Raw genomic sequence first — 14,966 nt, 5'->3', positions numbered from 1 at the left:
AAGAGAGCGCCTGCCCGTGATCAGGACCAGAGGGGGCCAAATCCGGCTGCGAAGTGCAATTGATGGGGAGGAGGAGCTGAGAAAGCATGGGGGCGCCAGACCTGCATGGAGCCTACATCAGAGGGCGACCCCCTGCCCGTTTGAAACTAGGCCGCGTGTTCACAGATGTACGTAGAAAACAGTGGGGGCGGGGACTGGGCCGTGCAATGAAGTGTCACTTTTACTTCTCCGGAGTTGCAGCTTTTCATGTGCCGCACGCCCCCCCCGGGAACATCTTCTCTCGCCGCCTGTGTCAGACAGGGATGAGCTGCCCGTCAGGGCTGTACCGTGTTGCTGCAAAGGGCTCGGCTTGCTGACTGTGCTGGAGTTTTGGAGGGAGTTTGTGCATGTGGTCAGTCGCTGTGTTGCTAAGCCAGCCCCCAGCTCACATTACACACTGCTGTATTTATAACCTCTCCGAGCCGCTTCCCCCTGCAAGCAGTTCTCTGGGACCACCTTCTATTGGCTTTAACCTCTCCCACTTCTTGACATCTGAGTAGCTCTGAGAAAGCTCAATCGAGGTCGAGTGTGTGTGTGTGTGTGTGTGTGTGTGTTTTAATGCAACGGAGACTGGCCACTAGGGCTAAAGACTTGGATTATCTGAGCTCTGCTGCTGAAAAGTGTGTCGTTGCCGTTTTGGGAAAAAAAAATCCCCAACCAAGCCCTATCTGTTTACAGTGCAAGTTGACAAAGGGTAGTGGAGTTGGATCCTTCCTAAACTCTCCTGCCTGGAACCTGAGACTTGCATGCCATGGATCACACACTCTTTGGCTGCCTGCGCAGCCCTCATGCCACCGCACAGGGCTTGCACTCGTTCTCACAGTCTTCTCTCGCCCTGCATGGAAGATCTGACCACATGTCCTACCCCGAGCTGTCTACTTCTTCCTCCTCGTGCATCATAGCGGGATACCCCAATGAAGAGGGCATGTTTGCCAGCCAGCATCACAGAGGGCACCACCATCACCACCACCACCACCACCATCACCACCAGCAGCAGCAGCACCACCAGGCTTTGCAGACGAACTGGCACATTCCTCAGATGTCTTCTCCCCCCGCCGCTGCCAGGCACAGCCTCTGCCTGCAGCCCGACTCAGGAGGTCCCCCGGAGCTAGGCAGTAGCCCCCCAGTCCTGTGTTCAAACTCCTCCAGCCTGGGCACGAATACCCCGACGGGGGCTGCATGTGCTCCCGGGGACTATGGCAGGCAGGCGCTGTCCCCAGTGGAAACAGAGAAGAGGTCCGGCAAAAGGAAAAGCGACAGCTCAGGTAAAGGCTCCTCCTTTGCTATTCTTGCGGGTGCGGGACGCGCGCGTGTGTGGCTCCTCCTGGGGAGCAGGGGTCTAGAGAGAAACCATGGGCTTGATGGAGGGGCTGCGCTTCCCAGCCTTAAGGCGCCCTTTCTTTCAAACCCTTCTCCGAGGACAGCAGGCTTCACAGAGTCACTAAAGCCGCGCTCGATGTCTCCATCATAATGCAAGTTTATCGGTAGCATGGAAAAGAGTGAGCACGTGATAGACCGTGAAATCAATTGTGAGCAGTTGCTTACGATCAGGAGGGGAAACGTTTGTAGGTTTGATTAGTATTTAGCATTTGGTATTGTGGTTCCTCCCTCCTTCCCCTCTGTTTCGAGATAGCTCTACTGTTTCCCACCCCCATTCTTCTTTTGAGCCAGTGAAACATATTTCTGAACGCTTGCACAATCCTTGGAAACATTTTCTTAGAACTGGAACTTTTGTCATGAATGCTAAGTATGTGTTGCATTCTAGGGTGCGTGTCCTGTATAGAGCGTGTGTATAATATAGAATATAATTCATTATGGGGCATGAGTTGGAATTTATAAATCACCATGCAGTGAATCTCATTTTTACAATGCTTAGTATGTCATTTCATGTGCTTGGGCTTTCAGGAAGATTTTGCTGGACTTTTGATACACTGTGTTTGGTTTTTTAAGAAGGTGACCTGGCATATGCGTGTATTCAGCCTGTACAGAAAGGTGAAGCTTTATTATACTTTGAGTTTTATATCCCACAGCTGAACAGATTTGGGTTCTCAAAGTGGGGAAAGAAACAGTCACAAAATCCCATACTAACAAAAGACAGTGATCAAGGGGCAATACAATAGTTGCAATTGATGACATTTTTATTGTACATTCAAAATATTGAAAATGCAAGAGCAGACATACCAACAAAGCTGTTTTCTACTAGTGAAGAGAAAATAAAAGGATTTTCCAGATATTTACTAAAGTTGACAACTGGAACCATGATCTTGATTCACTTGAAATGTCATTAATCGGGTTTTTAAAAGTTATAGAAAGTTGTGCTCATTTTTAAACTGCTTTTTGCAGTTACGTTTATATTTTCTTCTTTGCAGTTCTCCATGTCAGTTACATTAGGAAAGTTTTGCAATAAATCAAGATAGGTTTGTAGCATTTTACTTAGTTACTATATAGGCTGAAATAAGTTCTCTGAAATATAAAAATCTGTCATTCACAGACACTTGCAGTTTTATTTGCAATTGTACCTTCACTGTGTTTTTAAAGCAAACTTGCATCTTGATCATGTGAGGTCTGAGAAATATTAGATTTTTCTTTTAACCTGAGTTTTTGAAGGGAAGTAATTTTATGCTGGGTTATCGGGGGGATCAGTAAATTTGTCAGTCATTTACAAATGTACAAATTAGAAGAAAGCATATCTGTGCTTCACAATACTAGGAAATGTTGATGTTGCTTTCCGTATTTTGCAATGCAAACACACAAATCCATAGGCATTAGCTGGGATTCTGTTGAATCAATGGAATCTTTCCATTGACTTTAATGGGCATTAGGTTGAGCCCTTAATCATGATCATGCTGATATAACAACATAGTCTGGAGTTAACTTTCTAAGACAATGTCTGTACACAGCCCCATAATCATAGTACAGCATACAATTTCCCCTCCCTGCCCCCGAAAAAATATCAGCTGTGTTCAGGTATTCTGAATGGCTTGATCTAACAAGTCTCTTTAGACGATGACATAATAGTCACAATATTTTCATAATTTTAGAAGAATATTGTTTTCAGACCACAATATTTTGCCGCCCCATTCTTCTGTTTTAATCTGAACTTTTGTGCTGAATATTTGACATCAGTGTAATTTATGGCAGCAAATCTTATTTTTTAGAGCAGTCAGTGTATTTCTGCAGTTACCGGCGGCAATTGCTGTTCATTTTACTATATTTAATAAGGAATGTATGTGATGGATCATGCTTTTTGTTTCCTGAATCAAACTGCCATATGTTTTTAAAACATAACTGACTTTTTTATTTAATACTGATCATTTAGAGAACTTTTAGCTACCTTCCCCACTTTTAAACTTCTCTAGTAAATGTTTCCAATTAATTATAAATTTAGAGTAAATAGATAATAAGTAAACAAAGAGGCTGTTCTGGTATAGCATCAGCAGTATCAGAAACTAGCTAATTAAGCATTAGTGCATATTTAGAGAAATACTTTCTTACCTTTATTTATCACTTAAGACAACAGAATATTTTGGGGCTATTCCTATGCTCTGAACATGTCCCTGTTTTTTAACTAAATTAGCCTTGGGGCCACCCCAGTTTTGCGGTGTCCAGCTTTCATTAATATAAACTGTTGACATCAGAAATGTTAACTCATAAAGTTGAGTTTTGACAATTGTCTATTCTAAAGAAACCAACACAACATGAATTAAAGCTACATGCATTATTTTTATTTCCCCAAAATGCTATATTTATTCACCCTTATAAAATTGTCATGAAAGTTTCCCAGCGAAGACATGCATTTTTTCATGTTTATCTTTACCATGACAGTAATGGGGAAGAGAACACTAATGCTATTTTATTTGTCCATCAAAAAAATTACTCTTTTAAGTTTCATACTCCTGTACACAGGTGAATGGAGAGGGGGAATAACTTTTTTTTATATACTTTGTCATAATTTTGTTCCTTGCTTAGAAAACAAGGTTAAATGTGCCTTAGAAATTATTTAGGTAGAATGACTGATTTTTGGATCCAACACTGGGGCCTGAGCAGGCTAGGAAATAACTTCTGAAGATAATGTTCAGTAAACTGCTGCATAAACATGGAGAAACTGTCAACTGTGTATAAAAGATTTGTGAATTATATGATGAGTGGGAAATGCCTCTTAGTCATCTCTTCCTGGATGCAGCAGGTCAACCTGCCTGGGCCCAAATGTGGGACCGTAAACCAGCATGAAGGAATATACAATGTTTAAAGGTCTGTGTGTGAGGTCATTTCTTTCAAATAAACATTTCTGATGTCAACAACAGTAATAAAAATAAGATACCACGACATTATGATGTATGCTGCAAACAAATGTATTTATTTTAAAATGCAGTAACAGCCAAGATATTTGAGTGTTAATGAGAGGTAGATGAAAGCATAGTCAATGAATAAGAAAAATATCCCTAAAATGTGTTGTTGCTTTATATGGTATGAGTTCTTTCATGAGGTATAATTTGGATTTTTTTCCTCTCATAAATTGCCTGTGACTTCTAAGCCATTTAATTTCACCATTGTAAAACAACAGGTGTTGTTTACAGAGGATATAAACAAGTAACAAATGCAAAACTATTATAGTGGTTGTCTAAATCAGCTTATTTGTGTCTAAATTTTCTTAAAACATCATGATTTTAGGAAAAATGTGAGCCCAGACGCACCTCGGAGACGCAAAGCATAATCTGGATTTCATGTGAAAGCAATTAACTTTCTGAGTATTTTAGGAAGTCTGAATTTCAATGGGAAAAATTTGAAAACCTCCTACTATTCGGGGGAGAACTTCACAGCATAACTATTAGATATGCAATAATCTTAGTGGATTGGGATATCTGTTAGGCTAGATGAATACATATTAAAAGTGAATACATGAAGATATGCTATTGTGTATTGAATCCCAATGCCATTTAAAAATACTACTGTATTAAGTATGAAAAATTATTTTTACATCTGACACATAAAGACTGTATAGAGTGCAGAGATATGCAGGGAGGCTGATGTATGTAAATATAGCTATATGTCCATTTGTATTTTTTAAAATGAACATAAAATGCCATCATACATGTAGTCTATGATGTGCCTTATAAGAAACTGCTTTTAAAACCTAAATACTATAAATGTACTGTCTAAAATGATCACTTCAAAGCAAGTCATTTTGATAAATGACTATAAATAGTGTGAATTCGTTGGTTTCAATGACTTCTGATTACTTTCTAAAACATTTCAGTAAGAAAAATGAGCTGCACCCGCATAATCAAAAGGACTGTGTAACTGATTCATCAATATGTCTATACTTTTCAGTGTGGCTATAATGGAAGCAAGAGAAATACATGTTATTGGCTGAAAACTTTCTCTGGAAAGAGTTAATTTGTTAGTTATGTTTGGGATGTAATATCAAAACATCACTTATCATGAAGGGAAAATGTCAAAATATGTAGGTTATACAAATCAGAGAGGTATGTACCAAATGTGTTGAAGTCAAATTGAATGATCATGCTATTTTAAAGAGAAATACAATACAGATGATTCCTTATCAGAAACTAGTGTTGCATATTGCATTACTTAATGGATTGTTTTATTGGACAAAATTTACAGTAATTTGTTCACTTCGCTCACAGCAAGTATAATTAACAAAACAGAACTGTATTTTTCATAGATGCTAAATTATATTTTAATTTGTACAATCTAAAACTCCTTGCTCTTAGCAAAATGACAGGTCTGATATATTTTATCACATCCTTTTGCATTAACTATGGATGGAAAATAGCATAGTCATACCATCTAATTTGAATTGCTATCTGTTTACATGCAGTGAGATTCATTTGTAGCTACAAACATTTATGCCCTCCTCAGTCCTCAAGGCCTCAATCCAGAAAATCATTTAAGCATGTGCTTAACTTGCTGAGTTGTTCCATTGCTTATAGTTAAGCACATACTTAAATGCATTGCTGAATCAGGCCCAGTTTTTCTATAATACACCAACAGAATTATATAATTCTGTCTTACTTTATATTAACCAGTACCCAGACTTACAAGTAAAGTCAGTGAAAATTTTGTCTACAGAAGGAGTGCAATATTAGGATCCATCATAGAGACAGAGAGAGATACACTTACACACAAAGAGATACAGGAAGTGTGAAAATATATGAAGAACTGGAAATTACAAAAACCAAACCACTGAAAATTCCATTTAAAAATCACGACAATACATTATTTTTAGGATTTTAAATTTATTGGAAAGTGGGGGAGGGGAGGAAGAGAAGAGTGCCAGTTGTATAACTGAAACACACATTCCAGCAATAGAGTGGATATCAATTTAGGTATCATCTAATGGTTTGAACAGATGCTAATCTGAAATTACCTAAAATTGTATTTAATGTTGTGGTTTTTAGCACTAGGGAATAAGACCCAAACTAACAGATCCTATTTAGAGTGTAATTCTAATGTTCATAGTTCTTACAATAGCACCTGAGAAGCGAACATATGCCTTAGGATTTTTTCTTTCATATAGTTTCCTTTTTAGACATAAAATAGCAACTAGTTTGTAATCTCCAGGGTGTTTTAAGTGCACTCGTTCATCTGAATTCAGTTAGACATTTTGGAATCTTCATTTTTTACATTTTTATAAATTCATTGGTCTTCATGCACTTGATTCTCCCCCTTTGAAATCAGTGGAAGTGGGATCAGGCCTTTCATCTTGAAATTCAAGGCAAGGTGATCACATTCACTTTTATACCTGCCCTTTAAGAATCATGCATTGTATGCTGTCCTTTAATACTCATGGAACACTCCTCCGTATTATCTCTTATAAACTTAGCAATGGGTTCCAAACAAATTTTTGCTGTGGCTCAAAAGTCATGGTGGCCAGACATGAAGTTCATGATGGTCTCACTTGAGAATCACTCGTTTTGTGTACAGGGTGAGTGTTTCCTACATCATTTTTTTCCTCCTTTGGTAAGATGTCCTGTACAAGCAGTTTTCCATGTCCAAATGTGGCGCTTTAACAGTATGCCTTAGTTTGCTAGAGTGAGCAAAGCTAAAAAGTCATCAAAGAGTCATCAACTTAATGAGGGTTTTTTTTGCGGGAAGAGTTCTCCACAGGTCCGCATCTTTGTTCTACTCCTCTACGTTTTTATTTATTTACGGAAATCAGTGGGACTGCTCCTTGTCATAAAGTTATTATTGTGCGTGTTTGTAGTATTGGGGACCAACATCTCTGATTATTCAAACTGGATGAATTTTTAAAAATCTAATTTATGTGTCCCCTTTATATATTGTGGGTGAAATCCTGCCTCCACTAAAGTCAATGACAAAACTCTCATTGACTTCAGTAGGGGCAAGATTTCACCCTATGTGTTTACTTTATACACATTACTCAGGTCAGGCAAGGAAAATAGACTGATTATTCTCTCTTGCGGTTATAGCTATGGTCATTTTCTGATTCTTGCATGCTAGCACTAGACACCTTTGACAAATGTTACAGAGGAATGTTTATTTCACAAAAGAAAAACTGGACTGTTTTAATTTTATAGAAACATTTATGTGCTTAGAATTTATAAATACATATTACATAATCTACATTTTGGGACAAATTTGACATGATCATATCCCCTTAAAAATATTGCTTTCATAGCCAAGATGTGAATCATTTAGATACTTTTCATTCATTGCTGTTTTTTTTTTTCCTAAAACTTATCTAAAATGTCACTGGTATTGTGTAGACAGCTGCATAATAGTATATTAAGATTCACAGAGTGATGCAGTAGAGTAAAACAATTCATAATACATACTTTTACTTTTATGAATGTAGATTGCTTCTAAATAACTTTGACCATTATGTCAATGAACAAATGTCAAAGTCCTCTTAATTTTAAAGCCAGTACATTAACATAATACTCATTTTAGATCAAAGAATAGGACCTGAGGGTAAAATGTTGGCCTCATTACAGTCGACAGCAAAACCCTCATTGACTTTAATAGTCAGGATTTTGCTCTGAGTTTTGGAAGGGCCTCAGACTTTCTGCCAGAAAATAATTTTGGATGCATTTTATAGCACTTATACAACCTGATTTGGAGGTGCAAGTGTTATATAATATGTCTGCAATTACGTGCAGGTGCAAAAAACAGGCTGCTTCTGAAAATCAGAAGCTAAATGTTTTAGTTCTTAACAACTGAGTAAACTTAGTGATACAATCCTACATGCATTGAAGTCAGTGGGACTTGCACTTCAATTCACAGGGAGTAAGTCCAGCTTCGATATCTTATTGATACCCCAAGGCCTATGTGTAAGTAGTTATTGGAAAACGGGACCCTTAAGTATATGAAAAACAACAAGACGCTAAGGATATTTAAACTCAGTTGAAAGAAAAGTTCTTTTGTAGATTGAACCTACATTACCGTTTACATTTCTTTTTAACTGATGAAACAAAATAGTTGGCCCAACAGAGGACGAAATAAGTCTCAGAGGAATGATTCAAATCATTCAATTACTATGGAAGAGCATTATTTTACTAAACCAATAAAATCCTGTGGATTATGAAACTCCAAAGGAGAGCCAAAGAAGCCTTCTTTTTTTTTTTTTTTTTAAAAAAAGCTGCTTCTTGAACTGGAAGAAAAAATTGGTTCACTAATATTATTTATGGCAAGTAAAATATGAAAAATTAGATCTGAAACAGATTATTGCAGGTTGTGCTGCAATCTAGGTGCGGTGTTCCTTTTCTCTGTCCCCACTCTCTCTGATCTACAATAGCTATTTTTAATTTTAGCAACTGAGCTTTAACAAATAATGCCATGCAGCATCTCTGTAACACACACTAGGAAATTTATCCATCACCACTGTAGCTAATATTTTTAGTGCTGAAAGCCTTCATCCTAAGAAGATTTAACTAGATGCTTAACTTCACACATTGCAAGTGAAATCCTGGCCCCTTTGAATTAAATGGAAGTTTAGCTATTGACTTCAGTGGGACCAGGGTTTCTTCCTGTTAGCATCTGCACTGACTTTGATAGCTCTACTTACCTGCCTGGAATTAAGCATGTGGTTAAAGGTTTTGGTGAATTGGGGCTTTAGTCTCTGTCTTAAATTTCCAAAAAGAAACTATTTTATTCTTTGGCCCTGAAAATAAAGTTGGACATGTGATCTGACTATACAGCTGAAAACCTAAAGAAAGTTGAAGGAAAAAGTGGTGGGATTTTTGTCCTGCCTTTCAAGTGGGAACCAAAAGCAAACCAATCCAAAACAACAACTCTGGAAAGGATCCCTATAGACAGGAAAATTCCATGAGGCTCCCTTAATGTAGATTCCCACAAATGTTTCTTTTGAGGATGGGACTCTAATGGATGCTGTTAGGGAATCCTGTACAACCAGCTGTCTCTGCCCTTAAAGGGGATTCCAGTTCCCTAACACAGCAGGGCTCCATGCGGAAGATAACATAGCTTAGGGCTCTACTACATTTTCATGCATTCTTTGGGGTGTTTGTATGGAATGAAGCATATTCCCCACCCTCACAAGCTCCAGTCCCATGCCCTGCCCACATGTGGATCCCAGATCTCTCAGAAATCTCTGCATAAGGTGTTGGGAGAGGGGACACTGTTGAGGTGGCCGATGTCACTGCTCCTGCCACTTCCCTGTGGACTGGGAGACTTTCAGTCATGGTGGTACCCCCTTTTCATACAGATCAGGGGGAATAATTGGGCCCGTTTTGTGCAGGCAAAATATCCAAGATGGATACATAATTATCTATGGTTCTGACCCAGCAAAACCCTTAAGCAGATATTTAGATGTGTTTAGGCCTGATCCAGTCTGAGTAACTCCTTGTGTTGATTCCTAATTCTTCTGTAAGCTTTGAGCATTTCTTCTATCTGTCTGCATAACTATTTGGCCCCATGACACTAGTGACTGAGAATGTACACATCATTCCTTACACACGTATTAAACATATATACATTTTTTCTTTCTCAGCTAACATATAGTGCATGCTACAAAAATCAAGTTACAAATAAAGAATTTTTTCTCTTGTCTTTTTCCTTCCTAATGAACAGACTTTTTAAAAATAAAATTTAGGACAAACTGATTATATTTCTTTAGGTAAAATATATAAAGCTCAATGTGACTGTTAAATAAGAGTTTGAGAACAACTATACTAAGCTAGATTCTCAGCTGGTGTAAATTGGCACACCTCCATTGGACTCAGTATTGCTACACTGATTTACCCTAGCTGTGTGACAGTTTCTTAGTGATGAACTGTACAAAATGTTTTCCATTGAAAGAAAATAGCAGTACCACAACTTATAATTAAAATATGTCAATATGAGCTCAGGGTCCTTAGCTCTTAACCCACTGAAACGTATGTTCTTGAAAATCAATCTTCAAAGAAACCCAGTTGAAATTGTGCAAGGTGCTCCGAGCACTCCTGTCTTGCTGAAGTTAATGGGAAGCAAGAGCACTGCAAGCTCTAGTCTATAATTAGTAGTAAAGTCTTGCTACTATTACAAAGTTGAAAGTAACATGCTGACGCAGTTATATTATTGACTATAGTCTTGTTTCGGAAAAAATTTGGATTTGTGCTGCAGCTAAGGCCTAATCCTGCAGGAAGTTAATTTAGCCTTCTCAAGGACTTCAGGAATCAGGCCCTTACTGTGTGTTTTTTCTAATTTTTTTTGTTTATTTGTTTTTAATGTTTGAGGGAGATTGTTTGGTTTTTATGCCTTAGAGAATTTAGCACCTTTTTCATCCACTCAGAGAGGAAACAGTGCCTTTACATTACAGTTTCCCTTAAAGGGTAATGTTTATGTGATACTGACCTAAAATAAATAAAGAAATGGAGTGATAAAAGACTATGTAGGACTATGTAAATGTGTGTCAATGAATACAAGATGAAACAAAATTAGCTATGTATAGACAGCATAAGGGAGGAAAATAGGAGGATTAATTAGTGCACGCAAAGTTCTTTGAACTCTATAAATACAAAGTATTCTCTTCTTAAAGTTAGCATTTTGTATGCTAGTGATAACTTCTATAATTGGTTTTTAAAAAGACTATATTAAGTCATCCACATTTATGGAATTATTGTTTTAAAATGTTAGTAGATCAAATATCTTTAAACGTAATTTAAAATATTGGTGTGAAAAAACACAGAAGAAAAGCTAGAGATCATAATTTAAACCAAATCTGAATATTTAGGGATTGAAGGACTAATCCACCAAACTTCCTTGTGTGTTTTGAATTTTACTTCCCTTGTTCTCCCACCCCCAACTCTTTTTATATTTTAATATGTTACTACAGTTTTATAAAAACAAACATATTTATTGCTTTAATAGGTGCAAGTGCAGAGAAATCTAATACTATGAAACCTCATATTTCATGGGTTCCAAACTGAAATTTAGACCTAAGGAAGGTCTCATTTGAGATAGATATTTTCCATGCCAACAGACTCTGCAGGAATTTAACATTTTTTGTTTTTTGCAAACATATCACCAGGGCTTTGCCAGACATGACACCCAAACAAACATGTCTTTTTGGATGGAGCTAATATGTTTCCAGTACAGTGGCTAAATGTGTTCAACAGCTTGACTGTGTTTAGTGAAATATCATTTATAGACAGGCCTGATCCTACATTCGGAGATGGTGGGGCCTTCAAGTCCTACTAACATCACTCAGCCCCTTGTTGGATTGGGCCTTTTGTAAACTGAACTGCATACCTGCTCCTGTAAAGCCCTAATCCTGAAAACATTTAACAGTGCATTTAGCTTTACTGTCATACATATGTAACCTACATAGAAGGGAGATAATCTAAGCTTGTATTGGATGTGATTTACTTACCAATTCTGTGCTATAGAAGTCCTCTCAGAGACCATGAATGCATGTCCTTAAGAAAGGCTACAGTTGTTTTTTTTCTATAGGAACCATCTAAAAAGTTGATTCACTTTTTTCTTCTTCTTCTTCTTCTTCGGAATCCAATACCAGTCTTTATCTCTCTCTCTCTCTCACACACACAATTTGCAGTGTCAACTTTTTTCCCTTTTTTTTTAATTAAATGACTCTCCAAAAATAAATCATTACTCACAGACTGCTAGATTAACATACTTAACTAGAGATTTGCTATTTTCCTTTAAAATGAAGAATCTGAAGCAGAGCCAAGCCCTAAAATATATACATCTAAATCTCACAAAATAAGTAAATGGATTAGGATTTTTGCCAATTGGAGATCTTCTGCTTTCACGTAGGTCATGACAACTAGGTATAGACATTTATTTGTATCACAGAACCAGTTTTTTCAGCATGCATGATACTGAGCACAAACACATCATCAAATATCCACAGCTGCAGCTGTTCGATTCAGTGGTGTGATACGACTCACAAAGACATTAAGCCTCCAGTATATGATTTCTACTTTGTGATGTTTTCCCAGTCTCAATCCCAATGATTTCCGTAAAATTACCGGAAACTATATTGAGGTCCAAACTACAGATTCAGTCTGGGTTACCTCCCATAGCTGTATCTTTTCCATGTGCGGCTGGGCTGTATCTGTCTGACTGGTGTACAAATCAAAATGGCTGCCAGTTATGTACCCCTGACAGAACTCACTACTGACTGGACAGGAGCTTCCAGCTTCTAACTAAGGGTGTAATGTGTGTACTGGAACGTCTGCCCTTATTGAAAACTTCCATGCAAGTTTTGGAGCATGATTAGCTTCCTGCATTCCCTCTAGTGCTGAAATAGCAACTTCTTGTTTGAAATGACTCAAGCCTCTATACTGCCCTCTTGTCTGGGAATGTTTCCATCTCCACTCAGAGCAAGTAGAAACAGCAGCTGTAATTATAGCAATAAGACTTTTGACTGAACACCAGAAAAAGGGTGGAGGCAAAAAGAGATAAGGAGGTTACACATAGACCCAGTGGGACTACTCACAGTAATAAAGTTAAGCACATGCGTAAGTGATTGCACGATTTGAGCCTGTACGTGTGGCTGTTCTGTTGTTAACTTTAACTTTTTGGCCAAGAAACTTATCCAATTATACTGCCTGTGGGTGGATCTCAGACAAAAATATTCTTTATGCAGGACCTTATTTCATTTTGTGTTTTTCAAGTCTGCCTCAAAAACTAATTTGTAGCCTTAATTCACAAAATATATAAATATGGAGGCTGCATTCATGTTACCACTGAAACACAATTGACTTTCTTATATACAGAGAAGTGAAAAGCATGCAGCTAAACATGCAGTGGGATGTAGCAAGGGTGGTAGTTTTAATGCTGCACATCATGCCTGCCCTGTGCCCATATCTGACAATAGCACCTTGTTTATATACCAATAAGCACCTAAAATGGATTGGGGTGAAATTCATCTGGGTCCAAAAGGCACAGACCCTATGCAGGACTGTATGGGAGTCTGCTGGATGAGTAGTGTCCTGGGACACTTGTGCATTTCCTATGTTCTACAGGAAAGATCTCTCTGCAAAATCTGCATAGGCCCCCATGGATGACCACACTGGGACAGGCTGGGGAGAAGCTGCAGTATCTTGTGTAACTGTCATGGGGGAATGCTGCCACTAGTCTGCCTTTGGCCTTGAGTATGAGTGTGTTGAATTTAACCTGCCCAATTTTTCCATCCTCTACAGAGCTCAAATAGTCAGGTTTTATCTGGGTAGAGTGGAATATGAAATGAATACAGCATTTCATCCCTTCCTGTGGAAAAACTTACAGAAGGAGGAAGAAGTACTCACAAAACAATACAAAATGAATGTGTGGGGAAACCTAAAGCATTCTCCTTACAGGGGAAGGAGGAATTAACTGTTTGGCAAGGGCATGACTTCATGGTTAGAGGATCTATGCTGATACCGCAGACCTCCTGTCCTCTAGCTCTGTAGCAGCTTTGCCATTGGTTTCCTAGTCCAAGGCTCTGTAATACCTCTTACTTTGAGCATGGTTGAAGTTGTGGATTGGAAGATATTATCTGCCACTCAAGTGTGCAATGTGGGATCATTTTTGACTTCTCTTCTCCTTCTCCCACACACATCCAGGCTGTTTTGCTGCTTCTTCCTTCATGTGATATAAAAAATCCAACCCCTCTTTTCTGTCATCTTGTCCATGCTCTGGGCATCTCTGTCTTGATTACTATAATTTTCTCCCTGACTCCAGTGTTGTCACTTCTACATAGTAGGAAGTTATCTGAGAAACCCTGAAAAGTTGCTATTTAAGCTTTCAAAATGTGTCAAAAATGTCACTAACTAATTTCCACAAAATTCAACAGCAAATTATATGTATATACACGGGATGGTAAATTTTCATGACAAACACAATACTGAAATAATGCATTATAGAATTTCTATACACACTAATCCCTGAAAATGTTTTTAGACTATAATTCGTATTCTAATAGGAGTTTGTCATAGAGTTTTTAAGTGCATAATTGGGCATGTCTTTAGAAGGAAGCACATTCCAGGACTTGGGCTGAGAGGCTGTGAATGAGAGGAAGGGTTTGATTTGAGCTCCTGGTGGCAGAATAAATGCTTAGCAAGTAATGGGTGGAGAGGGGGTAAAAAACCAGATCTAATTGGGGGGGGGGAAGGAGGTGGAGCAGGGGAGGATACAACTGCTCCAAGGGGAAAAGTTATGATTTTCTGCTTAATAAAAATAGTTAGTGACCAGGGAGCCACTCCCTGGGCGAGGGTGATGCAGGAAAAAAATGTTGACAACAGATCTTTGAACCTTTGGCCACTGAAATGTTAACTGATTAAAATCTCCTCCAAGAAGTAGGGAGCTGGCTTGTTTATCTGGGCAATTTCTTGTGATTCTGCTGAACCTGCCCCCATTACTAGCTTCTGTGCTCACCCTGCCCGAGTGAGAGGACGCTCTCAGCTGCTGAACAGAAAGCAGCAGCAATGCTGGGTGCTCCCTTT

The 14,966-nt window shown here is 38.3% G+C and overlaps 1 protein-coding gene across 1 annotated transcript in view; it reads left to right on the top strand.

Moving 5' to 3' along the window:
* Positions 1 to 491: 491 nt before the first annotated feature.
* The window catches only part of MEOX2 (mesenchyme homeobox 2), a 91,116-nt gene continuing 76,641 nt past the window's right edge, over positions 492 to 14,966 (top strand). The window contains exon 1 of the mRNA XM_032784101.1: positions 492 to 1,304. Coding sequence (XP_032639992.1) covers positions 791 to 1,304 — 514 coding nt within the window. The 5' untranslated portion in view covers positions 492 to 790. The remainder of the gene's footprint in view (positions 1,305 to 14,966) is intronic.

The sequence above is a fragment of the Chelonoidis abingdonii genome, chromosome 2, assembly GCF_003597395.2.
Source record: "Chelonoidis abingdonii isolate Lonesome George chromosome 2, CheloAbing_2.0, whole genome shotgun sequence".
Taxonomy (NCBI): Eukaryota; Metazoa; Chordata; order Testudines; family Testudinidae; genus Chelonoidis; species Chelonoidis abingdonii.
Note: the sequence above shows the minus strand (reverse complement) of the source record. Positions and strands in the feature narration are given on the sequence as shown.